At 45.5% G+C, this 22,389-nt stretch overlaps 1 protein-coding gene across 2 annotated transcripts in view; it reads left to right on the forward strand.

Moving 5' to 3' along the window:
* The window catches only part of DENND1B (DENN domain containing 1B), a 2,623,009-nt gene that overhangs the window by 83,884 nt on the left and 2,516,736 nt on the right, over positions 1–22,389 (forward strand). For both annotated transcript variants that reach the window (XM_069641511.1, XM_069641512.1), the window contains exon 2: positions 7,340–7,404. In XM_069641511.1, the coding sequence (XP_069497612.1) occupies positions 7,340–7,404 (65 nt within the window). The remainder of the gene's footprint in view (positions 1–7,339; positions 7,405–22,389) is intronic.

Genomic DNA, 22,389 nt, shown 5'->3' on the forward strand with positions numbered 1-22,389 from the left:
CGGGAACAGCCAGGCCGAGAGCACCACAGCTCACAGGAGTGCCGGACGTAAGCGTTCTCCTCCGGCTGAAGTCTCACCTGACCACCTCCGGGTTTCCGCATATATACACACTCTGAAAAGGGGTGGCAGTTCTCAAACCTTCTGGAAATGGCACTTGCGCAGTTGATGAGCAGCCGTCAGTTGCCAGCTGGGTCAATCGACAGCCACCCTCAAGGAGCAGAGTGCTCTCTCCTCTAAAAACACGCTCCACGGAGAACAGTAAGAAACAATAACAAAGTTAGCTTTCCCAGCAGAAATGTCCTTGACCGCATACCAGGTTTGGAAAGCATGTTTTCCTCAGCACCGTGAATCTAACACTCAGCAAAATGTGTGCAGCTTTTTACTGCGGCATGAAGTAAATATCCATCATGGCTCTGAGCGCTCCCAGAATGCACTGTGCACCAGCGCCATTTTAGTTCAAGCATAACAATTCCACCCTTGGATATTTACCTTCCATAGCCTGGTGGCAAAGGAGCCGGTCTCTGAAACCTACGAAACATTAAAACTAAATTGGAAATACATGGAATAAAACAACAATAAGCTATTATGATAGCTAATGTAATGAAAATGCAAGCAAAAGCGTAACATAGTGTACCCCCAATATCAGGTATCCATGAAAATAACCAATCCCACCAATTCACAGTACGATCTTGAGACACTTGAGAAATGCGATCCCTCAATGTGACATTTTTCGTTGGTAGCAGCAGACTGTTTAACTCTCCCAAAAGGAGTCCATTTAGTACCACAATTCCACCAGCCAGACACAGGATCTACAAGGGAAACCCAGAAAAGAGATATCAGTGTTGCACATCACTCTCTCAGGTAACATTTGTCTGCGGGCACATATTGCCATTTTTTTCTACCAGGCTCCATGACTAAAACTACTTGATCTTTGCCTGATGCAATGACATCTGCCGGCACTGGTGGGCCACTTGGCTTTTCCACCCACACCTTTGCACCCGGTACCATACTGTCTGAAGAGCCAAAACCGCGATCCCCACGGGTAGTTAACACTGTAGGAGGCTCCCCCTTCTTAATCATGGACAACTTAACAGGAATAATGATCAATTGGACCACTCGATCACCCTTGTGGATCGATAACAATTGGTCCCCACTATTCATTAGGATGACTTTAATCTCGCATTGGTAATCAGCATCAATTACCCCTCCCAACACTTGAACTCCCTTCAATGCTAGGCCAGATCTAGGGGCAATCCATCCCATATGCTCCGGAGGAATTTGTACTCCAATCCCTGTTTCAATTACAACAATCCCCCTCGGGTCTAATCTGATTTCTTCATGGGAATGCAAGTCTATCCCTGCTGACTCTAGAGTTGCTCGACAGGGAGCTAAAGAACCTGGAGTAGTTTCCCAGTACAATAGTGTTTCTCTGACTGAATTGGGTTGAACCTGTAAAGTAGGAGACGTTTGTCGCATCAAAGGAGTTTCATGCTCATTCACAGGTCTATTGTTTAATACTTGCACTGCATCAAACACACGATCACGCCAGCCTGCCAAATTGCCGTCTCCAGATTTGCGCACTGTTCTTTCAATAACCCATTCATTTGTTCAATTAACCCTGAAGCACCTGGATAATAAGGTTAGTGATACAACCACTCAATGCTCTTTTCTTGACAATACTCCTGAATGAGTTTGCCTTTGAAATGTGACCCATCGTCACTTTGTATCTGCAAAGGAACTCCATAATGTACTATGATCTGATTTAACAACCTTATGGTGTTCAGTTGTGTTGCATGTTTGCACGGCAAAACCATCAAATATCCTGAGTATGTATCCACAATAGTGCATGCATACTGACAACCTCTACTGATTGGCATGGGACCAATCTAATCAATCTGCCAAATTTAACCTGGTAATTTTCCTCTTCGCAATGTACCTCGAACAATCTGAGGAATAGGTCTATGCAGTTGGTGTTGGCACACTGGACATTGCAAAATGATGGTTTTCACTACTTCTAAAGGAAGACTGATTCCTCAAGCTTGTGCCCACCTGATAGTAGCCTTTTCTCCAAGGTGCCCACATTTCTGATGAGCCCATTTGGCCAAACCCTCCAAATCGTCTTCCTGAGCCTCTGCATCCACAGATGAAATTGAGGTGTGTTCGTCTGCAACAGAATCAAACCAACATTATAATGAGTCTGTGGCACAATGCGCGTCCTCATGATATAAAGTGACTTCACTTTGTGATGACATTTCTGCAATATCTTGCCACAGTTCTTTTCCCCACAACTCTTTTGAATGAATCTTCCACCCATTCTTTTGCCAAGTTGGCAACCACACTGCCAATCCATTCGCCACTGACCATGAATCTGTGTACACATAATATTGACCAGGGGTCTCTTGTTTCAATGCTTGGTAAACTGCGTAAAGCTCTGAAAACTGACTGCTCTTCCCTTTCCCTGACGTTGTCAACATCTTTATTTGTCTTGGGATTGTACGACACTGCTTTCCAGTACCGCTCCGTTCCCACTTATCGAGCTGAGCCATCCGTGAACCAAGCATGCTCTGTTTGCTCCACGGTCAAATTGCTGTAAGGTACTCCCCATTTCACGGGAGACTCAGGTTTTTCAGGCACTTCCGGTGGTATGTAATCTGAGGGCGGTATGTTGGATACTTGTTCATATAATTTTGCAACTCCACCCTTCCTGATTTGGCTCTGTCTTGAATATACCATTTCCATTTAATTATGCTGGCTTCTTGGGCATGTCCTATTCTATGCGTTTTAGGAGAGCTCAGTACCCATTGCATGATTGGTATTTCTGGTCTCATTAATACATCATGGCCCACCGTCATTTGCTCTGTATCAACAAGGGCCCAATAACACGCCAGCAATTGCTTCTCAAACGGAGTGCGAGTTACCAGCATCGGGCAACTTACGACTCCAAAACCCCAATGACACACGTTTCCTGTCTTGTTTCTGCCACACACTCCAGTTAGCATAATTGTCTTGTACAGACGGATTTAATTCCACTTCGCCTTCCTTCAATGGCCATAAATCAAGCACCTGCTGCACGGTGTCTTTCGCCAGCACAAAGGCTTTCTGTTGCTCCTCATCCCACGGAAACTCATATTTCTTTCGTGTCACCTTGTAGAGGGGGGCCAATATCTGCCCTAAATGGGGAATGTGCTGTCTCCAAAACCCAAACAGCCCTATTAACTGCTGAGCTTGCTTTTTGTTCATTGGAGTGGTGAATTCAAGTATTTTCTGTCGGGCTTTTGGCACCATTTCTCGATGTCCATGATGCCACTGAATCCCTAGGAATATCACTGTTTCAGCTGGACCTTGAATTTTATTTGGGTTAATCTCCCACCCTTCCTTCTTGAATCCTTCCATAATTACATCTAACTGGCTTTGCACACTGTGCTCATCCTTGCCCTGAATCAAAATATCATCAATGTAATGAGAGATTTATATGTCAGGTTTACACAGTATCTTGTCTAAGTGCTCTGCCACCAGCCGGTGACAGATAGTCAGACTATGTATGTACCCCATAGGTAGCCTTGTGAAAGTGTACTGACGTCCACTCCACGAAAATGCAAACTGCTCTTGACACTCTTCAGCAATTGGCACAGAGAAAAATGCATTGGCTTAATCGATCACTGCATACCAAGTCCCCTCAAACTTTTGGACATTCTCAATCAAGGTAATGGCATCTGGGACTGCGGGCACTAAGGGAGAAGTGTGTTTATTCAACTTCTGGTAATCCACCGTCATCCTCCACGACCCATCTCCCTTTTTAATAGGCCAGAGAGGATTGTTCCATGCGGTGGTAATAGGGTGTAATACACCCGCCTCCACGTACTCTTTGATGGTGTCTGAAATTTCCTTGTGCCCCCCAGGAATGCGGTATTGTTTCATTGCTACCCGCTTGGTTGCCACCGGCACTTGCACTGGGGGCATCTTCAATTTGCCTACAGTAATGGGTGTACAGATCAATTCACTCACCCCAAACTGGTACGTTTTACCGCCAAGTCCCAAGGTTAACCCTTCCAAAATGTCAAAGCCAATTATATATTCAGGTATCGGGACTATCAACACTTGGTATTTCTGCCTATTCAAATTGCCTATTTTCATCTCCACTTTTGTTTGTACTGAAGGGGGTCTCCTTTCCCCCTAGACCTGTAATAGTAAACTGTTTGCCTTTAAATTGTGTTGGATTGCCATGAATCAACGAGGCCTCCGCCCCGGTGTCTATCAATGCTCGCACCCCTTGTGTATTTCCTGGCACCCAAAAAATCTTAACATCAACATGAGGCCACCTATCAACTTTTATGTGGGCAGACGCTGCTGGAGCTTGGCCGAAGTCCTAGTCAAACTTCGAATTAGTGCGACTCGACTCCTTCTCTAACATCGCACTCACCACCTTTCTCAAATCAGCGTATGTTGGCTGGTACGGGGAAGGTGTCCCCATGGACCCTTCGTCTTCTTCCGCAGGGGGAGCAGAAGGTGAGGTGTCCCCCTGTGGCATGTTGACTACTTGTTTCTTAACCTGTTTATAGCGCTCTTTGGCTGCAAGTCCTGGTTTTTTGTATAATTCATACATTACTCTGGTTTCAATGCCATCAATTTCTTCGTGTGGCTCACCATCTTTTAACAAAGCCAAAAACATGTCTTCTCGGGACACTCGGGAGGCTCTGCTATCTTGCCGCCTGCCTTCGGTTCTTCTCTCACTACGCCCCTCTCTCTCTTGTTATCGCTCTTTATCCCACTCCCCTAAATCTGCAAGTTGCCGAATGGCATCCGCTACCTCATAAGTAGCTTTGCCCGTCATACCTACGAGCAAAGTCATAATGACACTTTTATATCCGGGTGGCGCAGTTCTAATCACCATGTTTCGAGTTGAAACTGAGAGCGGCAAGGCTCCCATGTGATCAGGAGCATGTGTGTGAATAGCCTCTTTCATAGCATGCTCTGACTTTTTGAATTGCCTCTCTCAACATATACCACTTAGTTTCTTTGCTAGGCCAATCTGTGGTAATGGGGTATTTACGGTTACATGCTTGGGCTACCAGATGCAACAAAGACACCTGTGTATCTTGACCATTTGCGTCAGGGGGCGGTCCTGCCCTTAAGACCTCCTGTACATTGGTGTCAATTGACGGGGGTAAAAAATGCGGTGAATCTGTAGAATCTACCAACAATCCTGCAGCACCCCCGTCTAGCAATCTCACCATCCATGTCAATAAAGCTTCCCCTGATTTTTGCCTCAAACGGGTAATCATTTCCCCAACCTCCTGCTATGTGTAATCCTCCAGCGTGGTTAAATCCACCATTCCGCCAGCAGGATTCTGCGGGTGTGGTCCTGCTCGCCGTCTTCTAACGGGCTTAGCCGCCACTGTTTTCTGTTTCACTTCCATTTTGGGGTCAGACTCATTTGCAGAACTACTTTCTAGACTGGTTGAGTCAAAAATATCACCATCCCACTTATCCGGATCCCAGTCCACACCCGCGGTAGCGATTACAGTTGCCACCTTTCTTTTGTTGACCCCTCCCCGTCTTTTCCTATACTTATACCGGGCTACTCTGACTGCTGCCCTCTCAGCCACAGCCTGTCAGTCTTATCTTTAAACAGTTTCATTTGAATCTGCTGCATTAACGCAGTCTGCCTTTCTGCAGCCAGCTCTCTCTCTAATCGCAAAACCTCATTTTTCATTTCCACCTTCATTTGATGTATTTTCCTATAAGCAAGAAGAGGGGTGGGCTAGGGGCCTTCTTTTTTGTTAAAGGGGGGCTTGACTCAAAAAGGCATCCTATAGTAGAAAGAGAAGAGTCATAAGCTACCTCTGTTTTAACCGTGTATGGGAGGTAGGCAAAGAGGTGCAGGGAGCTAGTCTTAGCAAATGCTAGCTATAGAGGGTCACAAAGAAAAAGTTTTCATATAAAATGTATTTATTCATAGATTTGTACACACATTTAAAAAAGAAAAGGTAGAACCTAGTGAGGATTCATTTAAGCCAAAGCAGGCTTAGCACAGAATTTAAGCTGTTTCAAACATCAGTTTAAATGGGTGAGGGTTAGTAACAGATTGTGCCAGAGATTCAATACTACTTAAAAAATAGTAGCATTCATTGACAATGAATAGTCAATTCAGCCAAATCTCACATTTGGTCTTTTAATATCTGTGTCTTTGGCTGATTCCTCCCTGTGGAAGCTTGCAAAGACCAACATAGGCTTCCCAGTACACTCTCCTGCTCCGAAACTCAGTTACTATTCCATTTCTGTTGCATCAGCCATCATAAGTTTCCCAGTACACTCTCCTGCTAGGGAACCTATTCACTGTTTCACTGACCAAAGCATCTGCTGCCCCTTATTCCAAGTTTCTTTTGCATACAGGTTTTCATTTCTCAACCATTTATTTCTTTCAGTAATATGTATATCTGCTTGACTTTTGGCAATGCTTGCTTGACTCTAGGCAGTGCTTGTGTGCCTCTAAACAATATTTATCATACTCAATCACTTATTTATTTATTGCATTTGATAATATGCCCAAACCAAGGGGTGTCACTGCGTAGGTTACAAGGATACTTACAAGCTTTCTGGTTACAATGTAAACACGGTTAGAATCAGAGCAGTTATAACATTAGACATTAAAATACAATGGTTCTGGGTTGGTGGCCTAGAGGTCAAGCAGTGGTTCCATACATAGTTGCCGAGGGTTAGAATTTGTTAAAAGTCAGGTTTTTGATAATTTCTTGAAGTGCATGTGGGAAGGCTCATTGCTTATGTTTGAAACAAGTGAGTTCCAGATTCTGGGCGCTGCTACCGGAAAACTAGAGTTACCTGTTCTAGAGTTCTTGAAGCGAGGAATGTGTAGGTGGGTGTTGGAATTGGATCTGAGAGATCTGGTTGCCGATTTGCACATGAGGCATTGATTGAGGTAGATAGGGGCAATTAGAGTGAAGGTAAGTGTTTTGTGGTGTATTCTGGCTTGTATGGGAAGCCAGTGTGCCTCCTATGTTGTGATATGTGATCCCTTTTGTTGATTCCAAATGCTGCTCTTAGGGCTTTGTTCTGCAATAGTTGCATTTTGGTAAGGTGGTTCTTAGTGGTACGTAGTAGGAGTACATTTCAATAATCTAGCTTGGACAGAATGAGCGCCCTTGCTAGAGTGATGCAGTTTTGGGGAGTTAGAAATGTCGGCTGAGGGCAATAAGTTTCGCAGTGTAGGCAGTGTGGTATAGTGTGTTAGTTAATGCATGTAATTCTCTGCAAAACTGACTCTGGGCATGTTACCTCACTCACTTTACACGTTCCACTAATGTATCCATTTCTTTTTCAGGGAAAATCCAGAAAGGACCTTTGACCTGGTCCTGAAAGTAGAGTGCCCTGCGTCTGAAAATGAAGGTACCTCGAATACATTGTGTATATATATAGACAGCAATTTAATTCTTTACTTCAGTTTTTTTATCGTGTAAAGCTTTAGCAGAATGATGTATACGGTTGTTGCTGCTACCCTTCATTTTTTAAAACATATTATAAAGCATTGTAAACAATTCCTCATAGAAAGCGGTCTGCACTTGACGAACTGTTCTGTTTGAATGTGTACTTTTATTTGCCAATTAATGCAAATCTCAAAATCATTTTGTTACTTATAGTGGGACCTGTGTGCGCTCCCACATTAATATAGAAATGCAACGTCCTAAATTAAGGGACCTCAGTCATGTGCATCAAAGTGTGCCTTGTTTGCTCAGAGAACAGGCTGCGGGTTGCCTGCCAAAGTGCACGTGAACAGTCGTGTTAAATTAGATTGTTTGCATGCATAGCATGCACTTCTCATCCCAAATGGTGCCACATGAGTCATATTGATTGAGCTAGTTCTTCACGGCCTTCCCAATCTGGGTTATTATGAAAATGAATGAGGAACTGCAAAGAGCCTTGTTCCCTATCTTGCCTACTAGACAGAACTTGGTTCCTTATTCCTTTGTTGAACTGGTCACCCACACAGTACACTTTCTGCCCAACTCGTCTTTACGCTTGAATACTGCATGTGATGTACTGAGAGGGAGCATGCAGATGGTAAGCCATTGGCTAGCATATACTTGGTTCTCACTATATGTACACTGCACGTGGTAAGAGAGCTGCAAACCCTCTTATTCAGATCCATCGTTTTGCTAAAGCAGTAACGGTAAAGCTACGTTTTCTAATTCATTATGCATTCTTGAGCTTTTATAATGCGCCGAATCACCCCCATTCAGGTCATAAAGCACCTATCCTTGTTCTGAGTTTTAGGGCGTATTGTGTCCCTGCTCTAGGATATCAAGACTTTAGTCTTGTGGAGTAAAATGAATATAGGAGAAGGGAGATTAAATATAAAGGATAGCAAGGGCAGGGCGGATAAGATATAGGATTGTTTTCACTTGCAGCACAGGAACTAGTGCTACCAAATTGTAAAATGTCGCCCTCAATAGATAAGAGCTATTTATTATGAATGCTTCTTTATCACACGCTACAAGCTCAAACGTATCTTGGTGATGACAGCAAGTACAGCTGTTCCAAAATTCATGTTACTGTTTTTTTTTTTATTAAACTTGGAAGTATGATATTGTTAGTCAAACCATTGAGAGTCTGACCTGTGACTCTGGTTGGTGTGTTATCCCACTCCATCATATTGCAAGCCAATAAAGCCGTATGTAAGCTTCTCCTGTTAAGGGGCTTCCCAAGTGCGATTACTGCTGAGTTGTTTTTCACTAGGATCCTGCTTGCAGCAACCTGATATTTTCAAATTGTAAGCGCACTGCAAATACGTGCAGAGAAGCAACACTGCACCATGAGCAATATGCAGAAAGCTTTAGGTTTTGGCTCATGAAATTAAAACAACTATTGGTATGGATTCTGGTGGATTTCACATTTGTATAAATCTATATCTTACTTGAATTTGTATTCAGAATCCAACATGGGGTTGTTGATAAATTACAATAGTGCACAACTAATGTGGGAAAGGTTTAGGGAAGGAGGGCACCCAGAGCACGAGGAGCGGGAACATCCACAGCTAGCTAGCTAGAGGTGGTGGTGGCTGGTAGGCAGTGGCAGCTTGCCACTAAGGATGGGGAGAGAGAGTTGCACGGTCCCCTTGCTAAATGATGTGTGAATGCACAGGTGAGAGTGTTGTGTGTGTGTGTGTGTGTGTGTGTGTGTGAGTGAGAGAAGGGGGAGCGGGCCCCTAATTTAGTGGTGGGCCTGCCATCTTTTACCATTGATGCAGATGAAAAATAATTACTGTGCATCAAGGTTAAAGCAAATGTGAGCAGTGTTGTCACATGGATAATCTGGCCTAAAGGCCAGTCTATTCTCGTGATAACCCTGCTCAAGTTTGCATTACCATTGAGGCCCAATTAGAAATGCCATGCCACATTCAGAAAGTATATGCAGAATGTCAATATTATTAGTGGTAATAGTACCAGTCTGCATATACTTAAATATAGGGTAAAGCAAACATGGTGTTATTACATGGCTAGACTGGCCTACACTGGTGGTACCAGTCTCCATATACTTTTACTGCAGCATGACATTTTTTTACTGGCCATCAGGGGTAAAGCAAACATGAGTCTTATTATGTAGCTAGACTAGCTTACATGGGTGACCCCAGTATGGCCATACATTCTTATTGTACCGTGGCATTTCTGCATTGGGCATCAAGGGGAAAAGCAAACCTAAGTATGATTACGTGGTACACTGCCCTATGTTGGTATAGCTAGTCTGGATATACTTTCTGTGGCATGACATTTTTATTTTACTGGCTGCAAGTCATCGCACGGTAATATTGGCATATATTGGAGCAGCTTGCATGGACCTCGGCAAAGCCAGCATGAAAATGTTTTATGTACTGCCCTATGATTGGGCAAAGGCATCATGAAAATTCATTGGAAAATGATACTGTGCACTGTTGGGTGACTTGCATCTATTTTGTTTTTTAACGTGATACCACCCAAAACTGATTGCAAAAAGTGGCATTTTACCCACCTTCTCACAGATGCTGTAAAATTCACCATTTTAAACAACTAGTTAAAAATGAGTCTTAGGGAACCCCCTGTCCCTTATTCTCGGTCACTCCAGGACATTCAGAAAAAACATTTACGGCCCTCCAATTAAAGATTCACCAGCTGCCACAGGAGGTAGCTGGTGGGGACACTGCCTGGTAGATGAGGTGGGTTTGGAAGACTCACACCTACCAGGGAATGCGTGGGGTTGGGGCATTTAGATGCTTCCTGGGGAAAGTCTGTACATGAGGATGGGGGAAGGCAGAAAGGGGAGGAGACATCGAGAAACTGTCTATGGTGGGGGCGGGTACAACCAGAACCTACCAGAAGAGGAGAGAGTTGGGGACACCCAGAACCTGTGATGTGTTTTATTTGTTTGTCTGAAAGTTATCCGACCATGGCTTCCTCATGCAGCATCAACAGAAAGGTGGGGTAACATCTGCTCATGGTAGCAGTTAATTTCTGCATGAAGTGTAAAACTTGTCCATGGATTTATAGTTCCTCCTATGTCCTGCCCCCTTTCCTCCATACTTGTTGGATATTCTGTCCTTCGGGACAGCACCGGAGCTGTTTTTGGTAGCATCCCAAAACCTTCTCCTTCTCCTTTTTTTAAAAAGTGTTTTTCTGGGGGCAGCACGCTGACGGCTCTAGCACCGCCTTTGAGCCCCGCCCAGCACATCGTCCTTCAGTCCTTTTCTCAGTTTGTTCGGGATGAGATATCCTCAGCACCTGCAGGTTTTTTTCTCATCCTGCTTCTTGTCCTTCAATTTGTCTTCTTGCCCCAGTGCTGCGGTCGGTTTCTTTTCCTCCTCCTGTGCTGGAGCATAAGCGCTTTGCTTTGTCACTCCTGTGGGTGACAATACACAGGGAGGAGTCGTCCTGACTCTAGCATCACCAGAGCTTGCCAGCATGTGCCCCACTCGGGGACTAAACTGGATACCGGAGTCCCCCGCTGAGGTGCCCCCCTTGAGGGCTTAAGATACCGGTGTCACCCCTGAGGTTCCCCATAAAGGGACTAAGACGTCTAATAAAGAGTTCAAACATGGTGCCGGCCACACTGAGGGAACCAAACCTACAGAGGCTCTTCCAAAGTCTACATCTACTGGCTCAGCCAACAATCCCTCAAAAAGGGCTAAGGAAGCATCAAAATAATGGCCAAACCACTGTGCCTCCAGATGAATCAGTGATGCACATTACCAGAGAAAGCCTCAGAATGGCGGCTCCTCGGGTGTCGATGTCAGCTGGTTTGTCTGCACCTTCAGCTGCTACATGTTCTGATAACAGGCCAAAGTCTTTGCCGTCTGCATCTTTCGGGAGGGACACTCAGTCCAAGAGTGGATTGGACGCTGCATATGAGAATGCCATTACCACTGACAGTCTCTCTTCCTCCTACCTCGGCACTGTGACACTCTGTGGATCCGTGGTTGGGGGTGGGACCCTCTTGGCAGCCAGTGTCAAGCTAATCGTGGAGACCGAATCCGTTCAGCAAATCGATACCAACTCCGCAGCCAAGATAATCCTCAGTTGATGCATTTTTCAGCCATTTCCTCAAATTGATGCATTCAGACCCGATGAAGACCTACTTGAAAGACCTCTTCCGCAAAGTTTTTCCCCAGGCCACATGAACCTCCAAGGCCAGTGAAAAGTACTGCCGCCGCCTCCTCCTCATCCTCCACCACCGGTGGAGCGACCTTTTGAGCCAAAGGAACCTGAGCCTGCTTCACATGCTCCGCATTTGGCTCCTCCTGCTGAATGTCCCATTGATAAGGGTGTTGCATATGCGCATGAGGAAGAGAAAGAGCTGCCTTTGTCAATCAGTGTGTTTAATGACTGTGTAATTGATCCTATGTCTTATTTGGACATCCCAACACCAGAACCGCCTAGCTCACTGGTAGGGGTTTTGTCAGGGACACTTAATTTAAAAGCACTGGATCATTTGTGCCTTTTCCTTCAGAACGACATCTTGTCTGAGGCAAGAAAGGTGTGGGAAAAATCGCACTGCGGCAAACGCATTAACAAAAAGATTGATGCATGCTCCAGGCTTCAAACGTCTAATGAAATTTCTTTAACCACATGCCCCATTCCTTGTGCTATGGTGGTGGCAACAGCTACCCTCCACTCAGTCTTTGGCATCTTCCTCTTCAGCATCTCAAGTCTGAAAGTGGTTCTTCACACACATCCTTCTTTCCTCCCTAAGATAATTGCAGAGTTTCACATTAATCCATTACCCTGCCAGTGCTTTTTCCAGACCCATCTCCAGACGCGGCGGAAAAGCCTAGATGTGAGGAGGGCTCTCAAGTACTATCTGGATAGGACAAAGGACATCTTCCCATCTTTTTGTAACATTCTGGAATGCCAAAAAAGGAACACTAACCACTAAGGCTACATTTTCCAGCTGGATAGTTTCCTGTATTATGGAAGCCCACACAGTACAAAGGCCTGCAGGCTTCCAAGGGCACCCATGCACCTCTAGTGCAGGGTAAAGCTGCCTCTGTGGCATTCCAGAAGTACTTTCCACAGGAAACCATCACCAAGTGGCCACTTGGGCCTCTCCCTCTACGTTTTGTAAGCATTTGTGTCTTGACCCAAGTTCTAGGGCTGACTCTCAGTTCGGTTAGCCAGTCCTCAAAAACCTCTTTCACTAGTAATTCATCCACCCGTTATCTATACATCAGTGCTTCGGAATCTCCCAGAATTATGGAGGAAAAGGGAAGGGACGTAGAAGTAAGCAAATTACTCACTGTAGTGACTAAAAAAAAGTACCAGAAGTAAGCAAGTTACTCACTGTAGTGACTAAAAAAAAGTACCCTTCAGTTGCTAATGTCTACCGACCTTGGCGATCAAAAAGGACTGAAGAGCAATGTGCTGCGTGGGGCTCAGGAATGCTGGGCTAGACCCATACGCACGCTGGCCCCGTGTAAAAATAAAAAGGGACAATGATTTTGGATGCTACCAAAAAGTAATGCGTTTTTTATTTTTCTAAACCTTTTATTTAATTATAACTTGCACCCTGCATATAGCTAATATACTGAGCTTCTGATGGCATCTTTTGAGCATTTGAGGTTGAACTTTGCATCTGCAAACAGCAAATAGACACGTGTGGCTAACTCTCAATAAGGCAATTTTGAGACATTGAAGTCTATGTATGATGGCAGCACATTCAAGGTTCTACATCCATTTTCTTCTTACTCCACAGACTACGAACTGAGAGAACCCTAGTGGGAGCACAATACACTGATTCTCTTTGCTGAACTTGCAGTCAGAATCCAATGTACAGTCCCCTACTTGTTCATGGAAATGTGACCCCAGACTGCGCTCCTCATTTCAAGTTGGACTGTCGGATTTAGTGACTAGCATGTTGCACACCTTTTTATAACCGTGATTTGCATGATTTTATCCTTGTATGTGAAATCTATGGGATCCAATTCTGTTTTTCTCTGTGGTTTGTTGGCACCAGCTGCTCTAGCATCCACAAGTGTGTATTCAATCAATATAAAATCTCTTTCAGATAAAACTATCCCTCTGTCCTTTCATGGGGGAAATGTGGTATTCCACCGATTAGAGAGGTTTGTTTCCAGCAAGAGCCTGTGTACCAATTTAAAACTGATATGCTGCCTCATCTGAAAGTTCCAAACAGAAGCGTACTTCTGTCTTTACCCAAACATTCATCATACTAGCGTGTATTATCTTAGCATTTTGGCAGATTTGAAAGTATTTGGGGTATTTGTTCAACAACTAAAATGGGAGCTGTCCACAACCTCCATTTGAATCTGGCCTTTTGGGCAGCAATCTCATATGGCATGCAGACGCATTTTAACAATTATGCATTGGTGTTGAATTTGTAGACCTCTGACATCCACTCCCAAAAATAAAGACACCCTGCTAGGGAATAAAGCAAGGAGATAGTTTTGCAAGGATAACAAAGTGTATATAATCCAAAATGCCAGCAAATAACTCTGCTGTCCGAGAGTGCTCTGCAAAAGATTTCACGGGCAGCACATTAAAAAGGGCAAACGCATCATCAGTGACGACGTTACATAGGGTAAAAAAATGACATCGCTGGTTGGGGGGGAATATATAGCTCAGCCTGCTCCATAGGGGATGTCTGGCGCTAATTGGCTGCTGCTTCCCAGTCGATCTAGGTGCACGTGGGTCAGCTGGGCTCATCCTTGCATTGAAGGTCGAGTCATTCATAAGAAATATTCTATCTAATCTAAGTTAAACAGGAACTAGTAATTCACTGGAAAGGGCAAGTGTTGAGGTGAATCTTCCCTGTGTTATTATTGTGCCACATTTACATTACAATACGTTTCAGCAATAAGAGTAACATTGTGATGTCATGTAGTTCTATTTGGAGTGTTTAGTTTCACTGTGTATTCTAAGGTTGGTCAGTTGGAGCCTGCCTCTTGAACGGGTACCTGCTGTCCTTGAATGATACTTAATAAAGGACTTCAATATACATATATCACTGCGTGGACCCATACTTAACATTGGCGACGAGGATTGGCACTTCATGTTGACTGGGGCCACCTGATGTCCTCTGGTCTCCGGTCCTTTCCACACCGACAGCTCAGGATCTCCTCCTCCGAGAGGGACAGCAGGCGAGAGGCGGGCAGGAGGTGGAGTTGAATCCCGGCATTCAGGCAAGTGGGAAACGCTTCTTATGAGCGTCGGTGCAGCGACCGCTGCTTGGGGAGTCTTGCGCGAGCCCAGAGGCAAGGAGGGGCGTTGCGCGGATCCAGCGCCAGCCGCAGCCCGGCTTTCATTTGAGCGTTGGTGCAGCGGCTGCTGCTTTGGAGTTCTGCGCGAGCCCCGAGGCAAGGAGGAGCGTTGCGCGTATCCAGCGCGAGCCGCAGCCCGGCTTTAATTTGACCGTTGGTGCAGCGGCTGCTGCTTTCGGAGTCCCGCGCGAGCCCCAAGTTCAGGAGGGGTGTTGCGCAGATCCAGCGCTGCCCGAAGCTCGAGCCGCAGCGCGGACCCGGGAGCGAGCGCTCGCGGCTCAAGTGTCTTGGGTAGCCACGCCCACCTCATGACGTGCTGGCCTCCAGACGCCCCGGTCCTCCCATTGTGACATCTTGTCTCCTAGCAACGTCTTTCACAAGCCCGGCAACAGAGAATAGAACGCGGAATCACTTGGTTGCAGAGATCCTAGCAGAGTGCTAATAGTGGACTGCAATTCTTGCAATTTATTTATTTAAAAAAAAAAAAAAGGAAAAGGAAGAAGGATTTTTTAGTTGTTTTTGTTTTTACATTTACCCTCTTACTTCATGCAACAGCTTCGTTGGACCAATTGTGTGCTGTGTATGCACCATTAACAAAAAACAAAAAAAAAAAAATCTACATTTGAATATCGTCCTGTAACCATGGCCGCCTCCATTCCACCTCCCCTGCCCTTTCTGAGTGAACCAGGCCGGGCTCCGATTACATGGGACAGGTGGAGGGACATGTTTGAGAACTACCTGGTGGCGATGGGCGGGGAGAGATTTCCCCCTGCGCGCAAGAGGGCCTTACTCCTACACAACCTTGGTATAGAAGGACGCAGAATCTTTGATGGACTTTCCAGACACCATGCCCCTGAGGCAGGTGACATGGATGAATATATGTTTGCCCTTAACCAACTTCGGGACCACTTTGAACCGAAGAAGAATATCAGTTTTGAGAGACACAAATTTTTCCAGCGGGCCCAAGAGAAGTCGGAGTCTGTGGAGTCCTACATTGCTTGCCTCAGATCCCTGAGTTACACTTGCGAGTTTGAACATTTGACTGATTCCCTAATCAGAGACCAGCTGGTTAGATGCACCAATAACGTGAGAGTCCAGGAGAAACTTCTTGCAAAGGATATGAAATTGGATGAGGCAGTAGAAATTGGATGAGGCAGTAGAATTAGCAAGAAGCATCGAGCAGACTTCAGAGTTTGTCAAAGAACTTAGGATTGACAAATCCAATCCTCCATCGTCTTCGGTTTGTGTTGTTAATCAAAAGAAGAAAGTTGGCCTTTCCACAGTCAAGAGAGGAGGAGGAAATGCAAGAAATGTATGTTCTCGTTGCGGCAGTTCAAGACATGGTATGAACTATCCCTCCTGCCCTGCAAAATATGCGGAATGTTTCAAGTGCAAGAATAAAGGGCATTTTGCCAATGTTTGCAAGGGTAACGCTGTCAATAGTATCGAGTTCAGGCCAGTGGACAATAATGAAGACGGCATCGGAAAGGGTTACAACATCCAAGAAGTGTCCGGCACTCAAGAATTCACCCCAAGACACATATTCGAGATTTCAGAGATGTCTGGGATGACCAAAGGTCCCGTAGACAAGTTTCAAGTGGATGGAATTGAGTTCAAAATGAAAGTTGATACTTGTTCCCCTTGGACCATTATATCCCAAGACACATTGACAAACATTCTGGGGAAGAGCAGTACTATTATATGGCCTACCAATGTCAGGGTGTGTGGATATGCAGACTCTGATATAAATATATTGGGTGAATTTCTGGCAGAAATTATATACAAGGAAAGAATATGCCAAGCCACGATCCTTGTGGCGGAAAAAGGGACCTCTCTGCTAGGCTGGGAGGTGCAGAGGAAGCTGGGTTTAAGGGTACAAGCCAATGCACCGGATCCTGTCACCATTGCTGAGTTGGGGGACTCTTGGACCAAGGAATTTCCACAGGTGTTTTCTGAGAGTCTGGGAAGGCTTAAAGAGTTTGAACATCACATCAGACTTAAGAACAATGCCCAACCAGTGGTACACAAGGTACGACAGGTACCACTGAAGATGAGAGCACAACTTAAAGAGGAGCTAAATAGCTTGGTTGACAAAGGGGTGATTGAACCTGTTGTAGCTACGGAATGGTTGTCTCCAGTTGTTTTGGTTACTAAGGCCAATGGTAAGATGAGATTGTGTGTCGACCTACGTAGCCTCAATCAGAACATAGTGGTCGAGAGACACCCATTACCGAATATCTCAGAAGTTTTGTCCACTCTAGGAGAACCCAAGTTATTTTCCATAATAGATCTCTCTGCTGCCTATCATCAGGTTCCGTTGTCTAAAGAATGTCAACACTTGACTGCATTCATCACTCCTGAGGGTGTTTTCCAGTATAACCGGATGCCCTTTGGTTTAGCCTCTGTGGCATCCGTATTTCAGAGAGTGATGGAAACGGTATTGAAAGGCCTTGAGAAAGTAACAGTATTTCAAGATGACTTTCTGATATTTGCAAATGATGGTCCTGAACATGATAAGATACTTAGGTCAGTGTTAGTCAGACTCAATGAAGCGGGTCTGACTGTACAGAGGGAGAAATGCAAAATTGCTGTTACGGAAGTGGATTACTTGGGGCATAAAATCTCCTGCAATGGTATTGCTCCCAGGAAGTCTTTAGTGGATAGCATTGTGAGTGCTCCCCAACCTCTTGACAAGGGGCAACTACGCTCGTTCATGGGATTGGCGGAGTACTACCACAAGTTTGTTGATGGTTTCTCTGCAATGTCGTCTCCTTTGAGAGATCTATTGAAAAAGGGCACCAAATATGTGTGGTCGGAAGAATGTCAAAATGCCTTTAGTAAGATTAAAGATGGCATTGTGAAGGCACCTTCATTAGGAGGGTTTGCGTCTGGCAGACAAACTGTGCTGGCTGTAGATGCAAGCACGTTAGGTCTGGGTGCCGCTCTTTTTCAATATGATGGCAACATTGAACATGTCATAGCTTTTGCCTCCCGACCTCTGAGGGGGGCGGAGAGCAATTATTCCGTGGTGGAGAGAGAGGCCCTAGCTGTATCATGGGCTGTTGCTCATTTTAAATTTTTTCTATGGGGTCAGTCGTTTGTTGTAAAGACTGATCACAAGCCGTTAGTTCAGCTTCTGGGCAGTGCGGAATGGGCTAAAGGTTCACCTAGAATATCTCGTTGGATGATTGACTTGCTAGCATATGACTTTAGAATGGTGTATATACCTGGGGGAGAAAATGTGATTGCTGATCGTCTTTCTAGACTGCCTGCACAGAACGAGAGTTTCAAGGATGTGAGTGCAGATGGTACTGTGGGTATTTGTGCATTAGTACACAATGCCATAAGCAAAGAGGAGTGGCAGTCTGCTGATGTGATGGATGAGGTCTTGGGGCAAGTCAAATTGTGGACCAAAACAGATTGGCCCAGAAAAGATCTCATTGAAAAGAAATATGATATTTATTACTATATTAAAGAGGAGTTGAGCATGTCAGAGGATGGGTCTCAACTCAGAAAAGGAATGAAAATAGTACCTCCATGTGACATCAGGCCCAAATTAGTGGACATAGCTCACCAAGGCCATCTAGGCATGGGAGGTACTAAAAGGCATATCAGGCAATTCTTTTGGTGGCCAGGGATTGACGGTCAGGTAGAGAAGTGTGTGAGGACCTGTAAAGAATGTGAAAGAAGTGACAAGAGTAAGATTATTAAGGAAGCTCCCTTAAGACCTGTGAGCGTTCCAAGAGAGCCATAGAAGAAATTGGCAGTGGATTTAATGGGGCCCATACAGGAACTAGGAGAGGATGTTAAATATCTTATTGTCCTGGTGGATTATCATTCGAAATGGGTTGAGTGGAAAGCCATTAGAGAAGCAACCACTTCACAAATGATTAATTTTTTTTGAGGAAGTTTTTTACAGGGAGGGATTCCCCTCAGAACTTGTTTCAGATAATGGGGTACAATTCTGTTCGGATAGGATGGTGGAGTTTCTCAAGAGGTTTGGTATCAAGCACTACAGAACAGCACTGTACCAGCCCAGAGCGAATGGTCTTGTCGAGAGAGCAAATAGATTCCTAAAGGGAGGATTGCAGTTAGCCATGGCTTCAGGTTTAAGGTGGCAGACAGTTCTCAGGGAGATGGTCTGGAGCTATTGCGTGACTCCACACACTGTTACCGGCATTTCACCTTTCATGTCCCTCAAAGGAAGACAACCAGGGACAAAGTTGTGTCCGGGTTGGTTGGATTTAGCGAGGAGCGTACATGTCAACAGGGAAAGGATCATGGATCTCATTAGAGAGGCTCAAGATGAATACAAAGAGAGGTTTGACACAAAAAGGGGTGCCAAGGAGATGCAATGGTCAGTGAGGGACTGGGTTTATGTTAAGAATCCCAGGGCTTCTCCCAAATGTATTGTGAGCAAGTTTATTGGACCCAAGAAAATTGCTGTGATCAGGGGGAATGTTGCCATCATGGAGGGTGGAGAATGTTGGTCGATGGCCAAATTGGTTAAGTGCAATATGGTGGACAGTGAAGCTGGTGAGGGAACCAGAGAGGAGCAAGTTTCATTTGGGAATGGAGAGGAAGAACATATGTGTGAACCGAATGTGAGTACAGCCTCCAGTAACAACACCAGCTTGAATGCGAACAGGGTCAGGAACAAACCGGTCAGGTTGAATGATTATTACCTGGGTTAAATCCGCCACAAAATGAAGGGAGGAGATGTGTTGAGGTGAATCTTCCCTGTGTTATTATTGTGCCACATTTACATTACAATACGTTTCAGCAATAAGAGTAACATTGTGATGTCATGTAGTTCTATTTGGAGTGTTTAGTTTCACTGTGTATTCTAAGGTTGGTCAGTTGGAGCCTGCCTCTTGAAGGGGTACCTGCTGTCCTTGAATGATACTTAGTAAAGGACTTCAATATACATATATCACTGCGTGGACCCATACTTAACAGCAAGCACTTGAACATCATATGAAAGAGAGGCCTAACAAAAAGGGCATATTTAGGCATATTGACGCTCACATATTTTGTTAATACCGCAGTACCCGCACCCAAGTTTCTCCCTCTGGGTTTTGCTCTATCGTCTACCTTCCCTGGCGCCTCATGATACAAAGAGACGTGTGTTGCTATTCTGAGAGATATACAGCCATGCAGACTTTCACTGTGCCGAGAGGTTTTGAGCACGAGATTTGCTTGAAGGCGGTAGCAATACCTAAAGTACACAAAGTGAGACCAAAACCTCATGGCTTGAAGGAGAAACTTAAAACTGAAATTGAGACTTTAATGCAGAGAGGAATTATTGAGGAAAGTGAGAGCTCCGAGTGGCTGTCGCCGGTAGTGGTAGCAGCAAAGGCCAATGGAGATATAAGACTCTGCGTAGATATGAGAGACATCAACAGAAATCTCCTAGTGGACAGACATCCTTTGCCGATAATAAGTGACAAACTATCGACTCTCAAGGACGCGAAGGTGTTCTTTGTGCTTGATCTTTCTCAAGCTTACCATCAGATTCCATTGAAGGAGGAGTGTCAACATTTGACAGCGTTCATCACTCCTTTTGGTACTTTTAAATATTGCAGGATGCCTTTCGATCTTGCCTCGGCAGCGGCCGTATTTCAAAGAGTGATGGACACGATTATGGATGGGGTCAAGAACATTGTGATGGTTCAGGACGACAGGCCTGGCCACAGTCTCGAGCCAAAGGCGATTAAATGCAGTAGATAAGTAAGACATTATGAAAAATAACTGCTGCCACCAGTTCATCCCAGGCACACTCATCCAATCACCAGAAAATCTTTAGAGGGTGTCTAGGGCCATAAAACAAGAAGGGACCCCAGCGTACGGTACTGAAAGGTACATTGTGCACTGTTAAGAAGTTACCAAGAATTGGCCACCTAGTCAAAGACTAAGGGAAACAATGTTTCCCAGTACTGACAGTCTGAAGGATGTGTCAGTTTCCCCATAACAAGTGAGCAAAACCCCAGGGGAGTTCAGTTGAAAGCTGGGATCCGCTGGAAAAGGTCAGGATAGGATAGCCACACAAAAGAAAAAAGTTTGGGGAGTCCATAAAGGAGAGTGGAATTGCACATAAATGAAATACTTTCCTAACATCCTCTCTCACCCATATCCAATCCCCATGCCGAAATGAATCTCAGAACAAAACCAGACCCCCATAAAATAAAAAGCCCAAATCCCCAAGTGCACAGAATGAGCCAACAAATGCAATTTAAGAACCACCAAAAAAGTCCGAAATGCAGACCTTCCTCTAGACACCTTGAACGTGGGTGCTCCACCCTATCCCACAAACTTAAACTAACAATACAACCCAAGCATCAAGGACATTTCTTAAGCCCCGTGACCAAGCCTCAGAGCTCACTTAGATCCCTCGTGGTGCAAGACTGTGACACCCCACACCCCACGACTCCCTCAGGAGATCGCCATTAAACCACACCACAAGTAAAGTTTCCATAGGGCACCTTCGTGCCACTTCTGGGTGTGTACTCAGGATGTATTTGGGGGAGGGAGGGTGTTCATTCAACTTCATGAATTTCCTTGAGCCCGGAATTCTTCTCCTCGTTGGTTTCCTTAATGCGCCATCCTCTGTCTCCTTCGATATCACCCTGTGGGCCCGGGGTCCGCTCCCCCTCAGCGAGTAGTTCCCTTCTACCTCTGTTTATTTCTTCCTCTGTCACAAGCCTGTGCCTTTGCCCCTTGAGCTCCATTATCTCCACCATTATTGTGGCAACGTCCCTCTTTGTCGCCATTGAATCCTCAGTACCAGCTGCCATCGCCCTTTCTTTGTTGTTGTCTGCCCCTTCAGGTCTGGTCAGGTATGCAAATTCGGTGAGCCGGGATCTGGGCTCCATGAAGGGCCGTGTCCGGATATGGAACCGCTGTGTTCCAGGTCCTCCTCGAGCACCAGGTCTCCTGAGGGGAAAGGGTGGTAAAGAGGCTAGCACCTATGGGACGCCAAACAGCCTATCTGGTTTCAGACAAAGCAATGGGGGGTGGCAAGTCTCTATTTTGCTCCCAAGACAGGGTCCCCAGGGCCTGTTGGAGTTCTTCGGGCCAAGATGCTCTTCAAATGTTTGTCCACAGCCTTAGGGCTCAATTAACCCTCTTCCTTCTGTTTGTCACTCCCCTTGCAGTGGGATTTGGGCAGGCGGGCACACGCCCCGAGCATAGGGGCCACACACCTCTACTACAGCTCTAGATCAAGGGCCTGAGACCTCAGGGGTTTCAGCTAGTCTTAGTATGCCTCTTCAATTTCTGCGGATCCCCCTTATCCAGCCCCAGTGAGGCGGCTACACGCCCCAGTCGAGGGGGCCCTCACATCACTCTTCAGTCCTTAAGATGGCTTTGAGGTTGGCTACGTTCCCTGGCTCAGGCCACCCACTCAGCAGGAGGACCCCAGGTGTCTCTGAGCACCTTAGTGCTCTGTCCTCATCGTTGCCCTCACAGCCGCAAAGGAAATAAAAGCAAAAAAAAGAAAAATGTTGGCACTCTGGCCCTGGTGCTCGACGCATGCCCAGATCTGGAGATTCCCTTTGCAGTCCCTTTTTATAGTCCTTCATCAGCCCTGTGCATTGGCCTCACCCACACCGCCGCCCGGTGCTGTCCCTCAG

This window comes from Ambystoma mexicanum, chromosome 1q (assembly GCF_040938575.1).
Source record: "Ambystoma mexicanum isolate Mex_15411 chromosome 1q, UKY_AmexF1_1, whole genome shotgun sequence".
Taxonomy (NCBI): Eukaryota; Metazoa; Chordata; class Amphibia; order Caudata; family Ambystomatidae; genus Ambystoma; species Ambystoma mexicanum.